This window comes from Zalophus californianus, chromosome 6, assembly GCF_009762305.2.
Source record: "Zalophus californianus isolate mZalCal1 chromosome 6, mZalCal1.pri.v2, whole genome shotgun sequence".
Lineage (NCBI taxonomy): Eukaryota > Metazoa > Chordata > Mammalia > Carnivora > Otariidae > Zalophus > Zalophus californianus.
In genome coordinates, this window is record NC_045600.1 from 238991 (window position 1) to 253613 (window position 14623).

General features: G+C 43.1%; 2 gene segments (V, D, J or C); both read left to right on the forward strand.

Annotated features, from left to right (window-relative positions):
• LOC113936889 overlaps positions 1–14623 on the forward strand; it is a 232241-nt gene that overhangs the window by 8927 nt on the left and 208691 nt on the right.
• Positions 11471–14623, forward strand: part of LOC113938949 — a 155114-nt gene continuing 151961 nt past the window's right edge. The window contains 2 exon segments of the C gene segment in view: positions 11471–11626; positions 11730–12031. Coding sequence covers positions 11581–11626; positions 11730–12031 — 348 coding nt within the window.

Below are 14623 nucleotides of genomic sequence, written 5' to 3' on the forward strand. Positions count from 1 at the left end.
TAATGGGGAGACCTGGAAGGCCCCTTGGAAGCATGGGGACACTGGGAAGCAGGAGGCAATAGATGCCTGTCTCAATCTTAAGCTATTTACTCTGAAGTAATGGAATCCTCTGGACTGTCACACATGACCACCTCAACATGGGTGTGTCTGGAGGGGGTAATCCAGAATGGAGCAAATGGGTAGAACTATCATCCAGTCCATACTTCTCAATGACACTCATTCCAGAACCCTCAATATAAGGGCTGCATTTATTCTTTTTTGTATACCATATCTACAAATTATTTATTAGTCATCTGTATATACTCATGTTCAAATTGATATGAGTAGATTAAAATAATTTTGAATTAAGCACTTCATAGTTAACTTTGCAAAATATTTTTTTCTTAGTAAATTCTATGTATTGGAATAATAAGATTTTTATTTTTTGTTATGTTTGTCACCATACTGTACATCATTAGTTTTGATGTAGTGTTCAATGATTTATTGTTTGTATATAACACCCAGTGCTCCATGCAATACATGACTTCCTTAATACCCATCACCAGGCTAACACAACCACACACGCTCTTCTCTGAAATCCACAGGCTGTTTCCCAGAGTCCTAGTCTCTCATGGTTCTCCTCTACCTCCAATTTCCCCCTGCTTCATGTTTCCCTTCCTTCTCCCATGTCCTTCATGCTATTTCCTTTGTTCTACATATGAGTGAAACCAAATGCAATTGTCTTTTCTGCTTGATTTATTTCACTTAGCATAATCTCCTCCAGTTCCATTCATGTTGATAAAAATGACGGGGAAGGCAGAGCAAGATGGGGAGGAGTAGGAGAACTGGCTTTCCTCTGGTCTCAGGAATTCAGCAGAATAGGGATCAAACCATTCTGAACACCTACGAACTCAACAGGAGATCGAAGAATAGAGTAGCAACAACTCTCTGAACAGAAAAGTGACCACCTTCTGGAAGGTAGGACATGCGGAGAAGTGAATCCGAGGCGATATTCGGAGGATAGACGGCGGGGGAGGGGGCCTCCGTCGGCCGCTTCTGGCAAGTGATAGAGCCTCAGAGCACAAAATCGGAACTTTTAGAAGTCGGCTCCGCTGAAGGACGTCGCTCGCTCCAGTGGCTAAGCGGAGGGGCGGGGGGGGGAACCCTCGTGGGAAAGTGTGGTCTCAGGACCCTCGGGGTCACAGAAAGACCGGGGGTGCCTGAGTGCAGCAGAGCTCCCAGGTATTGGAGTGGGGAAGCCGGCTGCAGAGACGGAGCCAAGGCGTGGGCTCTCAGCTCGGGGTTGCCATAAACTGTGATCCGCGGGCCAGTGGGGCCACTGCTCCTCCAGCAGGGACCCAACAAGCAGCAGAGCTCGGAGACTCCCCTTCCTCCCCCAGGAGGAGCGGCGCGGGAGCGCACCGCAGTGATCTGCTGGGTTTGGAGACTCCACGAGGTCAGGTGCCAGAAATAGAAACGCTCGGTCACAACCCAGGTGAGCACGGAGTGCGGCCGGAGACCAGGGAGACGGAAGTGACTGCTTTTCTCTGGGGGCGCACTGAGGAGCAGGGCCCCGAGTTCTCAGCTCTTCCAGGTGGAGATTTGGAGGCCACCATTTTCACCCCGGTCCTCCAAAGCTGTACCGAGAGCTTGCAGGGAACAAAAGCTCCTGAGAGCAAACCCGAGCAGCTTGCTTAGCCCAGCTCGACAAGGGCGGGGCAATGCCGCCTCCGGCAAAGACACTTGGGAACCACGGCAACAGGCCCCTCCCACAGAAGATCAGCACGAACAGCCAGCAAGCCAAGAACAAGTTTACCGATCAAAGAGAAGGGGACAACTCCAGCGCTAGGGGAATACTGCACATGGAATTCATGGCTTTTTTTACTATTATTCATTAGTTTTTCAAAGTTAATTTTTTAACTGTTTTTTTTATTTTTGTTTTTCCCATTTTCAACCAACATCTTATCAATGTCTTTTTCAAAAAAATACTTTTTATTTTTCATTTTAGAGTCATATTTTATCCCTTCATAGTAGTAACCCTTATTTTTGGCATATATATATAAGTTGTTCTCTCTTTAAAATTTTAAGATACAGTTTCTTCTAACAGATCAAAATATACCCTAAATCACTAGTGTATGGCTTGGTTCTAGTCTCTTGCCTGATCACATTCTCTCCCTTTTTTTTCTTTTAATCTTCTTTCTTTTTTCAAACAACTTCTTATTTTATCAATTCCTTTTATAAAATCTTTTATAATTTTTACTTTACAGTCATCTTCCATCCCTCCATTTTATCAACCCTTATTTTGTACATATATGTCTTTCTTCCTTTAAAATTTTAGGAGGCACTTTTATCTAACAGACCAAAATACGCCCAAAATCTAGTGTGTGGCAATGATCGATACACTAGCCTGATCATATTTGTTCATATTCTGTTTTTTTTGTATTGTTCCGTTTTTGTTTTTATCTTTTTCTTTTTGTGTTTCTTTTCTCTTTCTTTTTTCATTCTTTCCCTTTCTTTTCCCCTGATTACAGGTCTTTTCTGATTTGTATAGAGCATATTTGCTGGGTATGTTGTTAACCTGTGAGCATTTTGTTCTCTTATTCATCTATTCTCCTCTGGACAAAATGACAAGACGAAAAAAATCACCTCAGCAAAAAGAACAAGAGGTAGTACCATCAGCAAGGGACGTACTCAATACGGACATTAGTACTATGTCGGACCTAGAGTTCAGAATCGTGACTTTAAAGATACTAGCTGGGCTTGAAACAAGCGTGGGAATTATTAGAGAAACCCTTTCTGGAGAAATAAAAGAACTAAAATCTAACCAAGTCGAAATCAAAAAGGCTATTAATGACGTGCAATAAAAAATGGGGGCACTAACTGCTAGGATAAATGAGGCAGAAGAGAGAATCAGCGATATAGAAGACCAAATGATGGAAAATAAAGAGGCTGAGAAAAAGAGAGAGAAACAACTACAGGATCACGAGGGCAGAATTTGAGATAAGCGATACGATAAGATGAAACAATATTAGAATAATTGGGAACCCAGAAGAGGAAGAAAGAGAGAGAGGGCCAGAAGGTATATTGGAGCAAATGATAGCAGAGAACTCCCCTAATGTGGAGAAGGAAACAGGCATCAAAATCCAGGAGGCACAGAGAACCCCTCTCAAAATCAATAAAAATAGGTCAACACCCCGACATCTAATAGTAAAACTTACGAGTCTCAGAGACAAACAGAAAATCCTGAAAGCAGCTCGGGAGAAGAGATATGTAACCTACAATGGTAGAAACATTAGATTGGCAACAGACCTATCCACAAAGACCTGGCAGGCCAGAAAGGACTGGCATGAGATCTCCAGAGCATTAAACGAGAAAAATATGCAGCCAAGAATACTATATCCAGCTAGGCTCTCATTGAAAATTGAAGGAGAGATAAAAAGCTCCCAGGACAAATAAAAACTAAAGGAATTTGCAAACACGAAACCAGCCCTCCAAGAAATATTGAAAGGGGTTCTCTAAGCAAAGAGAGAGCCTAAAAGCAGCATAGATCAGAAAGGAACACAGACAATATACAGTAAAAGTAACCTACACGCAATACAATTGCACTAAATTCATACCTTTCAATAGTTACCCAGAATGTAAATGGGCTAAATGCCCCAATCAAAAGACACAGGCTATCAGATTGGATTAAAAAACAAGACCCATCTATATGCTGTCTGCAAGAGACTCATTTTAGACCCAATGACACCCCCACATTGAAAGTGAGGGGGTGGAAAACCATTTACCATGCTAATGGACACCAAAAGAAAGCTGGGGTGGCAATCCTTTTATCAGACAAATTACATTTTAAAACAAAGACTGTAATAAGAGATGGAGAAGGACACTATATCCTACTTAAAGGGTCTATCCAACAAGAAGATCTAACAATTGTAAATATCTATGCCTCTAACATGGGAGCAGCCAATTTTATAAGGCAATTAATAACCAAAGTGAAGAAACACTTTGACGACAATACAATAATAGTGGGCGACTTTAACACCCCCTTGACTGAAATGGACAGATCATCTAAGCAAAAGATCAACAAGGAAATAAAGACTTTAAATGAAACACAGGACAAATGGACTTCACAGACATATTCAGAACATTCCATCCCAAAGCAACGGAGAACACATTCTTCTCTAGTGCCCATGGAACATTCTCCAGAATTGATCACATCCTAGGTCACAAATCAGGTCTCAACCGGTACCAAAAGATTGGGATTATTCCCTGCATATTTTCAGACCACAGTGCTTTGAAACTAGAACTTAATCAGAAGAGGAAAGTTGGAAAGAACTCAAATACATGGAGGCTAAAGAGCATCCTACTAAAGACTGAATGGGTCAACCAGGAAATTAAAGAAGAATTAAAAAAATTCATGGAAACCAATGAAAATGAAAACACAACTGTTCAAAATCTTTGGGATACAACAAAGGTAGTCCTGAGAGGAAAGTATACAGCAATACAAGCCTTTCTCAAGAAACAAGAAAGGTCTCAAATACACAACCTAACCCTACACCTAAAGGAGCTGGAGAAAGAACAGCAAAGAAAGCCTAAACCCAGCAGGAGAAGAGAAATCATAAAGATCAGAGCAGAAATCAATGAACTAGAAACCAAAAGAACAGTAGAACAGACCAACGAAACTAGGAGCTGGTTCTTTGAAAGAATTAACAAGATGGATAAACCCCTGGCCAGATTTATCAAAAAGACAAGAGAAATGACCCAAATCAACAAAATCATGAATGAAAGAGGAGACATTACAACCAACACCAAAGAAATACAAACAATTATAAGAACATACTCTCAGCAACTCTATGCCAACAAATTAGATAACCTGGAAGATATGGGTGCATTCCCAGAGATGTATCAACTACCAAAATTGAACCAGGAAGAAATAGAAAACCTGAACAGACCTATAACCACTAAGGAAATTGAAGCAGTCATCAAAAATCTCCCAACAAACAAAAGCCCAGGGCCAGATGGCTTCCCAGGGGAATTCTACCACACATTTAAAGAAGAATTAATAGCTATTCTCTTGAAACTATTCCAAAAAATAGAAATGGTAGGAAAACTTCCAAACTCATTTTATGAGGCCAGCATTACCTTGATCCCAAAACCAGACAAAGACCCCATCAAAAAGGAGAATTACAGACCAGTATCCTTGATGAATATAGATGCAAAAATTCTCACCAAATACTAGCCAATAGGATCCAACAGTACATTAAAAGGATTATTCACCATGACCAAGTGGGATTTATCCCTGGGCTGCAAGGCTGGTTCAACATCCGCAAATCAATCAACGTGATACAATACATTAACAAAAGAAAGAACAAGAATCATATGCTCCTCTCAATAGATGCAGAAAAAGCATTTGACAAAGTATAGCATCCTTTCCTGATCAAAACTCTTCAGAGTATAGGGATAGAGGGTACATACCTCAATATCATAAAAGCCATCTCTGAAAACCCACAGCGAATATCATTCTCAAAGGGGAAAAGCTGAGAGCTTTTCCCCTAAGGTCAGGAATGCGGCAGGGATGTCCCATATCACCACTGCTATTCAACATAGTATTAGAAGTCCTAGTCACAACAATCAGACAACAAAAAGAAATCAAAGGCACCCAAATCAGTAAAGAGCAAGTCAAACTCTCACTCTTTGAAGATGATATGATACTGTATGTGGAAAACCCAAAAGACTCCACCCAAAAACTGCTAGTACTCATACAGGAATTCAGTCAAGTAGCAGGAGATAAAATCAATGCACAGAAATCAGTGGCAACCCTATACACCAACAACAAGACAGAAGAGGGACAAATCAAGGAGTCGATCCCATTTACAATTGCACCCAAAACCATAAGATACCTAGGAATAAATTTAACCAAAGAGGCAAAAGATCTGTACTCAGGAAACTATAAAATACTCATGAAAGAAATTGAAGAAGACACAAAGAAATGGAAAAACGTTCCATGCTCATGGATTGGAAGAACAAACATTGTGAAGATGTCAATGCTACCTAGAGCAATCTACACATTCAGTGCAATCCCCATCAAAATACCATCCAATTTTTTCAAAGAAATGGAACAAATAATCCTAAAATTTGTATGGAACCATGAGACCCCGAATAGCCAGCGGAATGTTGAAAAAGAAAAGCAAAGCTGGAGGCATCACAATTCCGGACTTCCAGCTCTATTACAAAGCTGTCATCATCAAGACAGTATGGTACTCGCACAAAAACAGACACATCGATCAATGGAACAGAATAGAGAGCCCAGAAATGGACCCTCACCTCTATGGTCAACTCATCTTTGACAATGCAGGAAAGAATATCCAATGGAATAAAGACAGTCTCTTCAACAGATGGTGTTGGGAAAATTGGACAGCCACATGCAGAAGAATGAAACTGGACCATTTCCTTACACCACACACAAAAATAGACTCCAAATGTTTGAAAGACTTAAACGTGAGACAGGAGTCCATCAAAATCCTAAAGGAGAACACAGGTAGCAACCTCTTCGACCTCAGCCACAGCAAATTCTTCCTAGAGACATTGCCAAAGGCAAGGGAAGCAAGGGCAAAAATGAGCTATTGGGATTTCATCAAGATAAAAAGCTTTTGCACAGCAAAAGAAACAGTCCACAAAACCAAAAGACAACCAACAGAATGGGAGAAAATATTTGCAAATGACATATCAGATAAAGGGCTAGGATCCAAAATCTATAAAGAACTTATCAAACTCAACACCCAAAGAACAAATAATCCAATCAAGAAATGGGCAGAAGACATGAACAGACATTTTTCCAAAGAAGACATCCAAATGGCCAATAGACACTTGAAAAAATGCTCCACATCGCTCGGCATCTGGGAAATCCAAATCAAAACCTCGATGAGATACCACCTCACACCAGTCAGAATGGCTAGAATTAACAAGTCAGGAAAAGACAGATGTTGGCGGGGATGCGGAGAAAGGGAAACCCTCCTACACTGTTGGTGGGAATGCAAGGTGGTGCAACCCCTCTGGAAAACAGTATGGAGGTTCCTCAAACAGTTGAAAATAGAGCTACCATACGATCCAGCAACTGCTCTACTGGGTATTTACCCTAAGGATACAAATGTAGGGATCCGACGGGGTACGTGCACCCCCGATGTTTATAGCAGCAATGTCCACAATAGCCAAACTGTGGAAAGAGCCATGATGTCCATCGACAGATGAATGGATAAAGAAGAGGTGGTATATATACACAATGGAATATTATGCAGCCACCAAAAGGAATGAGATCTTGCCATTTGCAACGATGTGGATGGAACTGGAGGGTGTTATGCTGAGTGAAATAAGTCAATCAGAGAAACATGTATATATGACCTCAATGATATGAGGAATTCTTAATCTCAGGAAACAAACTGAGGTTTGCTGGAGTGGTGGGGGGTGGGAGGTATGGGGTGGCTGGGTGATAGACATTGGGGAGGGTATGTGCTATAGTGAGCACTGTGAATTGTGCACGAGTGCTGAATCACAGATCTGTACCTCTGAAACAAATAATGCAATATATGTTAAGAAAAAAGAAAAAGAAGAAGATAGCTAGAGGAAGAGAATGAAGGGGAGTAAGTCGGAGGGGGAGACGAACCATGAGAGACGATGGACTCTGGAAAACAAACTGAAGTTTCTATAGGAGAGGTGGGTGGGGGGGTGGGTTAGCCTGGTGATGGGTATTAAAGAGGGCACATTCTGCGTGGAGCACTCGTGTTATGCACAAACAATGAATCATGGAACACTACATCAAAAACTAATGATGTAATGTATGGTGATTAACATAACAATAAAAAAATTTTTAAAAATGGTGGGTATTCATACTATTTAATGGGTGAGTAATCTCCTACCTGAATCAACCAAAAACAGAAAATGGACAAAATATATTACAAAAATGATACCAGATGGAAATATATGAATGACATGAACCATCAGAAAGCTGCTAATACAAGCTGGTGGGGGGGAGCTGCTACAAGGACAGACAGATACAGAGGGGACCAAAGGATGGACAGAAAGACAAACAGCGAAACCAGAGATGACCAGACACAATGAAAACCCTCCAGGAATTCACAAGACATATGAGGACTGGCGTGGGCCTGGGCTTCTCACAGGACAAAGGATGGAGACCTCAGTCTCTGGGGCTGATAGCTGGGTGCCCTCCTTAACTACCTCTTTATCTCACTCTATCATGAGTTAGTCAGCAAGTCTTGCCAGTTACAAGTTCAAGACACACTCAGAATCCAACCATTTCCAACCCCGTCACTGCTGCCACCCTGGACTGAGCTCCTATCAACTCTCACTTGGACACCAGCAAGAATCTCCTCACCTGCTTGATTCCAACCTCCCAGGTCCCTATCCCATCCCCAACTATTCTCCACACCACAGTCAGCAAGAGAATTTTACCATGTGGAGGAAGAGAAGATGGTTACTTGCTTTGGTCAGTCTTCCCTCCTCATACATAAGCACCAAAAAGGCACGTTCTTCTATTTCTGTTCATTGCTGTGTTCACAGGGACCAAGCAGGGCCATAGTTTGTGCAGTTAGAACAAAATAAATATTTGTTAATGAATTACATAAGCAGATATGGAACTGTACCTTAAACTTCTGGGAAAGGAATAAAGGAACTGAATTTTGCATCTGTTTGTGGGACTTCAGGAGGCTCAGGGCTCTGAAATCATGTTTGCTTTGTCATCATCACTGACTCTACAATGGCCTGTTCACAAGGTTCACTGAATGAACTAGTGGAAAGAATGTAAGATAGGGTTACTAACTTACAAGTTGCCTAGAACTGACCTGGGCAGAATTCGGATGCTGTTATATCCGCATGCACAGGACCAGGAGATGAGTAAAGAGTTCATATGTCTTGTCAAGACTACCGGAAAAACACTATTCAGCATGGACTGACTGAATTCTGTACCAGCGATGCATGGTACAAAGATTATGAAGATAAGTGTTGTATTCGGGGACTAAGAAAATTGGAGTTGCCTCTGCCTCTATTAGCTGGTGAACAAGTGCAAGTACCTCGGTGGTGTACCTGTTCTGAGGGAGATGCACACAGGGAGTATTTGGGAGCCACAGAGAAGTGAGTGATGATCCTTATCCAAGGAGGCCAAGTGGTCAAGTAAGGACTTAGGAGAAAGATTTTCCCTGAGCTGAACCAAGTCTTATGAGGATGTTTAGCAGATGAGAAAAAGCACATTTAGTGAAAAAGGCACAGAGGTTCCTGGGAGGAAGCTAACAAAACAGGGATGGACAGGAATCGCTTGTAGCACGTGTTCCTCTAAGGACAGAGCCTGTGCTTTCCAGAGTTCGTAGACACTCCCCCTCTCCAACTCACATTTTCCCCAAAACAAAGTGAGCTACAAAGTGGATAAGAGAGTTGAAAACATCATGAGACATAATCATGGAGGGGAATCAAATATCTGACATCCACCCCAGTTTATGGGAGGACTGACACGTGCATATAATGCACAGTATTCCCTTTTATTATCAGCACTTACAAGAGAAGAAATTGTCTTCAAAATATCTCTGCCCCAAAGCATGACATGGCTGCTGGGAGGCTCCCTGTGGGTCCACACAGTGTTGTTCCTGCTTGTACAGTTCCCGATGCATCCCCAATGGAGTGCCTGACTCCTTTGCTCTAAATATAATTAGTGCAAAGAAGAGGACAGAATCTGATACACAATATTATTCCTCAGGAAAGACATGATGTACATCCTAACTTAGTGGTTGATGGTCCTTATTTTCTGATTAACATAGAAAACTGGGAGGGAGTCAAAGGGGCAATAGATTTGCACTCTCCTGATACAGGGACTTTACAGTCTAGTCAGAGTTAAAACCCACAGTCCAGGTCCACGATGCCTCAAAGTAAATAAGTACTTGAAGTCAGTAGGAGACACACAGGGGTGGAGCCTCCTTATGAGCCTCAGTATTGTAGGAAAACAGTTCTCTACAAGAGGAGAGTCCATACGTGTCAGGTGAGCTCTGTGGGGTGTGGGGAGAGGTGGCTGCAGAAATGGGTCCTCTCCATGCCCTGGTGACAAAGAAAGAAGCCTCCTGTCTTGAAGCAAAGAGCAGCTCCTGTGCCCAGATGGTGCCTGCAGCTCACACCTGAAGTTAGCAGTGGAATCTAGTGGAGAACATGGGACATAGGGGCACAGTCAGAAGCTGAACACTGTTGTAACTTCCATCCCCCATCCTGAGTTGTGAATTTTCTTGTGCAGAGGTTTCTTCTGCGGCCTGGCCAGTTCCTCCCTCGCTGCTCTTCATCCCAGTTCCTGGCCTCTTCCATCGCCTGGACTCTCAGAGCCTCTACCTCAACATTCTCCTGTCCACCTGCTCTGCCTCTTGGTCTCTTCTCCACAGCCAGCACATCATGTTACCAAAGAGCAAGGGATTGAATCTCCTTCTGGGACCAAGAGCTCCTGGGATAGGAGGGTGTGTGGATGAGTCTAGAAACAAGGGGCTTCCTTCTGCTGCCTCAGATCCTCCTCTGGCTGCTGCTTCCAAGCCTGTGCCTTCAGAGCTGCCGGTCATTAAACCAATGATTCCTGATACACACAGCAACACGGCTGTATGCACAAGGATTGCTGCTGAGCCAAGGAAGCCCTACTAAATAGTACATATGATACCATTATCTATTTATGAATTCTACAAAATTAAAGGTAGTCTAAAGTGACATGAGAAAAATCAGTAGTTATGTGGGGACAGGGTGACGAGGGGAAGAGGAAGTAGTAATTCCAAGATAAGTACAGGACATTTTAGGGAGAATTGATGTGCTCACTCTTGATAATATTGATTTTAACACCGGTGTTTATCATATCCCACACTCTGCGTGTGTGTAGTTCATCCTGTGCCAAGTACACATCAGAGCTATTACAGGTAATCACACAGATGATTCTGGAGGAACACAGAAAGAGTAAACTTTGAGAGACTTAAAATTACACCTTCACAAACCTGATTCTCTCTGTAATTCAGGTAAACCTTAGAACAAGCAAAATCATTCTGTCCCCATTACATACCGGGTTCCACCTTCCTCATGAGCCTGCCCACTCTGTCCCAAGGGGGGTTTCAGGGATGCAGCACAGTACTGTGGAAGGAGCACCGACTTATATCCTGGAGCTCACTCTCACCCCATAAATGCTCTTGGACAACTCACAGACCTTCCACAATTCTAGGTGTAGTTTCACATCACTTAAGGGGGAACATGACACCTAAACCCCAAGACTTATGTTTACATGTAAAAACAAAGTAGTACATGGAGGCCAAGAATATACACTGGAAAGTTATCAAATATAAATGATATTTTTTAAAAGTGATGAATAGCACCACATCAACGGCAGTTACACCTGCTCTGGACACTGCCCTCTCTGTCAGCATAGATCCCAAGTTGAATATATATTCAGAGGACATGCAAATAGGGCCCTCCCTCTGCTGATTAAACCAGCTGAGCCCCAACCCTTGCAACTGGGACAGGAGACCCAGCCCCGGATTCCCCAGGTGTTCTCATTCAGAGATCAGGAGAGAACACAGACAACTCACCATGGAGTTTGCACTTGGCTGGGTGTTCCTTGTTGCTCTTTTAAAAGGTAATTTATGGTAAACAAGATACATTGAGTGTATGAGTGTATATGAGTGAGACAAAGATTGGTTGTGTGACAGTTTCCTGACCAGGATGTTTTGTGTCTACAGGTGTCCAGTGTGAGGTGCAGCTGGTGGAGTCTGGGGGAGACCTGGTGAAGCCTGGAGGGTCCCTGAGACTCTCCTGTGCAGCCTCTGGATTCACCTTCAGCAGCTACTACATGAGCTGGGTCCGCCAGGCTCCAGGGAAGGGGCTGCAGTGGGTCGCAGCTATTTACAGTGGTGGTAGCACATATTACTCAGACTCTGTGAAGGGCCGATTCACCATCTCCAGAGACAACGGCAAGAACACGCTGTATCTGCAGATGAACAGCCTGAGAGCCGAGGACACGGCCGTGTATTACTGTGCCAGTGACACAGTGAGGGGAACTCGGTGTGAGTCCAGACACAAACCTCACTGTAGAAGGGGATCTGGACCACCAGGGGGTGCACACTATGCATAATTTTGTCTTTAAGGCCCAGGAGCAGATGAGGCTGGAGGATATGGCAGGTTTCCTCCCAGGGTCTGGGGCTTCCTCTCTAATTATAGCTGTTTCCCCCAGGGAGCCTCTCTGCACACATAGTTCTGTGCTACCTATTCATTCTCTGACATAAATAAAAAGTTGAAGAACTGCTATACCTGCAAGCGCAAAAGTCAGTGTCACTTGCACTTGCTTGTTCCTGGACCTAAATATGAATGAATTACAAATAACTCCATACAAATCCCCTGAATACTGTCAAGAGTCCCAGCTGCACTCACTGTGTATCATAGGAGAATCCAGCTCAGTGTGCAAGCTTGCAAGAACTACATTCTGGATATGGGGCTGCAGTGGCATCAACAATCCAAAGCCAGAGAAGAAAGATCCCTGGTGGGACTCACTGTCTTAAACCATGTTCCCAACAATGTTAGTGGCAGCGTGGGAAACAGAGGGACCCCACCAGGACATGGTGTGGATATAGAGTCTGTTGATTGCACACACAGACACAAACACACAAAAATGAGAACATAAAACTTTCATCCCCTTTACCATCTTGTCTCTTGAGAGCAGGGCAGGCCTCTCCTCAAGACATAACTGCTTGGATGGAGCCAAGGAAGGACACTGGCTCAGGGGGTGTGCTGTGGGTCAGTGGTGGGGATGGGGTCCTGTTCATGGGAGGGGCTTCTGTGGAGCCAGTCTCCCACCTGCATCAAAGGAGGGAGAACTGTGTGTTCTGTTAGAGTTTCCATCTGTGAGGCAGGAATAGAAGAGTGAGGAATGAATGTCAAGGTGCTAACAGACAATAATCAAAAGATACCATGTGATGACTAATTCGACTAAACACCTGTGAAAATGGCAAGAACAAAAGGAGAAATGGCCATTCTGAGTAGAAAATTATTCCAATCCTTGGAAATTCAGAAGAACAATCCATGGAAACATCACAAGTAGAAAGATAATGATAGAAGTAGACTGAGCTCTACCCATCTCTGCAGTGGAAGCTGTCCACTCCCCAAGGTCACAAACGGGTTCTGACATCCTTGTGTTTGCTGTGTGCACACAGAGACCAGAGGTTTCTACTGGATCCATGAGAATCCTCAGGCTGAGTTGCTGGATGGGGGAGCCTCTACCTGCGGGGAATAACCTATTATCTTTCAGTTCCTGATATCAGCTCAATGTGTATGACCTTGACCATCACAGGTTGAATCCTAAGGATATTGTGATGGATCGAGGAGGACCAGCCTTAGGGAATCATTTAGGTCAGGAGGGTGCAGTCTCATGACAGGATCACTGCCCTTATACACAGGACTGGGAAAGCTCCCTGCCCCTGATCCATGTGACGAGAGGGGACAGAAAGAACACACTAGGAGGTGGGTACCTCCAGACACCAAATGTCTGCACCTTGACCTGGACTCCCAGAATCCAGAACTGTGAGAAATGAGTGCTGTTTTTAAAACCACGCAGTCAGTGTACATTGTTACAGCAGCTGGAACAGACTGAGACGTTAGTGACACACGAACCCAAGCACTGATGCTCTGGCATTTCCCTGCTGCATTTGTTGGAAAAGTACCTGGTAAGTTCCTTCAGTGAGTTCAGGGTGATTTCTCACATGTTCCCTCCCACAGATAGGACTAACCAGTACTCTCCTAGGACTCTGTGAAAGGACACAGTGGACACACAGAGGGAGAAACTTGGAACAAGGGAGTCAGGGTTTCCCAGATATGTGGAACTTTAATTTAAGGATGCTGTTTTTTCAGTCTCCAGAAGATGTGGATGTGATGACTGTGGGATTTGAGTCTGATCATCCTTTACAGAGTTGTGTTTTACTGAGAGCCCTGAGGTTAAGCCCCAAGCCCCTTTGTTCCCTTGCATCTTTCAGGATTCGTTCCTGTCTGTGTTGTATTTTGTGAGTATGACTACGATATGCCTTGGTGATAGTCAGCTTTTTAATAGCAGTTCTCTATACTCGGATTTTGATGTCTGTGTCCTCTGCATATTAGAGAACTTTTTGGCTATTACTTCATGGAATAAAACTAATCCCCCTTTTTTCTTCTTCATCTTCTGTGACTCTTATGATACAAATGTTATAATGTTTAATAAGTCCCTGAGTTCCCTAATCTACCTTCATGGCCCATTACCTTGGTTTCCCTCTTCTTTTCACTCATTTTCTTTAATTTTATCTTGTATACCACAGATTCGCTCCTCTCCTTCATCCATCCTCATTTTTTATGGCCTCCACTTGGGATTGCATCTTGGATTTAGTTGTTTGTGGGTTTTTGTTGTTGTTGTTGTTGTTGTTGTTTTAATTTGGGCCTAATTCAATTTCAGTTCATTTATCATTGCAGTAAGGGATTCTCTAGTGTCTTCTATCCTTTTTTAAAGCCCAGTTTGTATCCTAAGAATCATTGTTTTAAGGTCTAGTTCAGACATCATACCTATATTTGTATTGATTAAAAGCCTGTGCATGAGATTTACTTCCTATTCATTCCT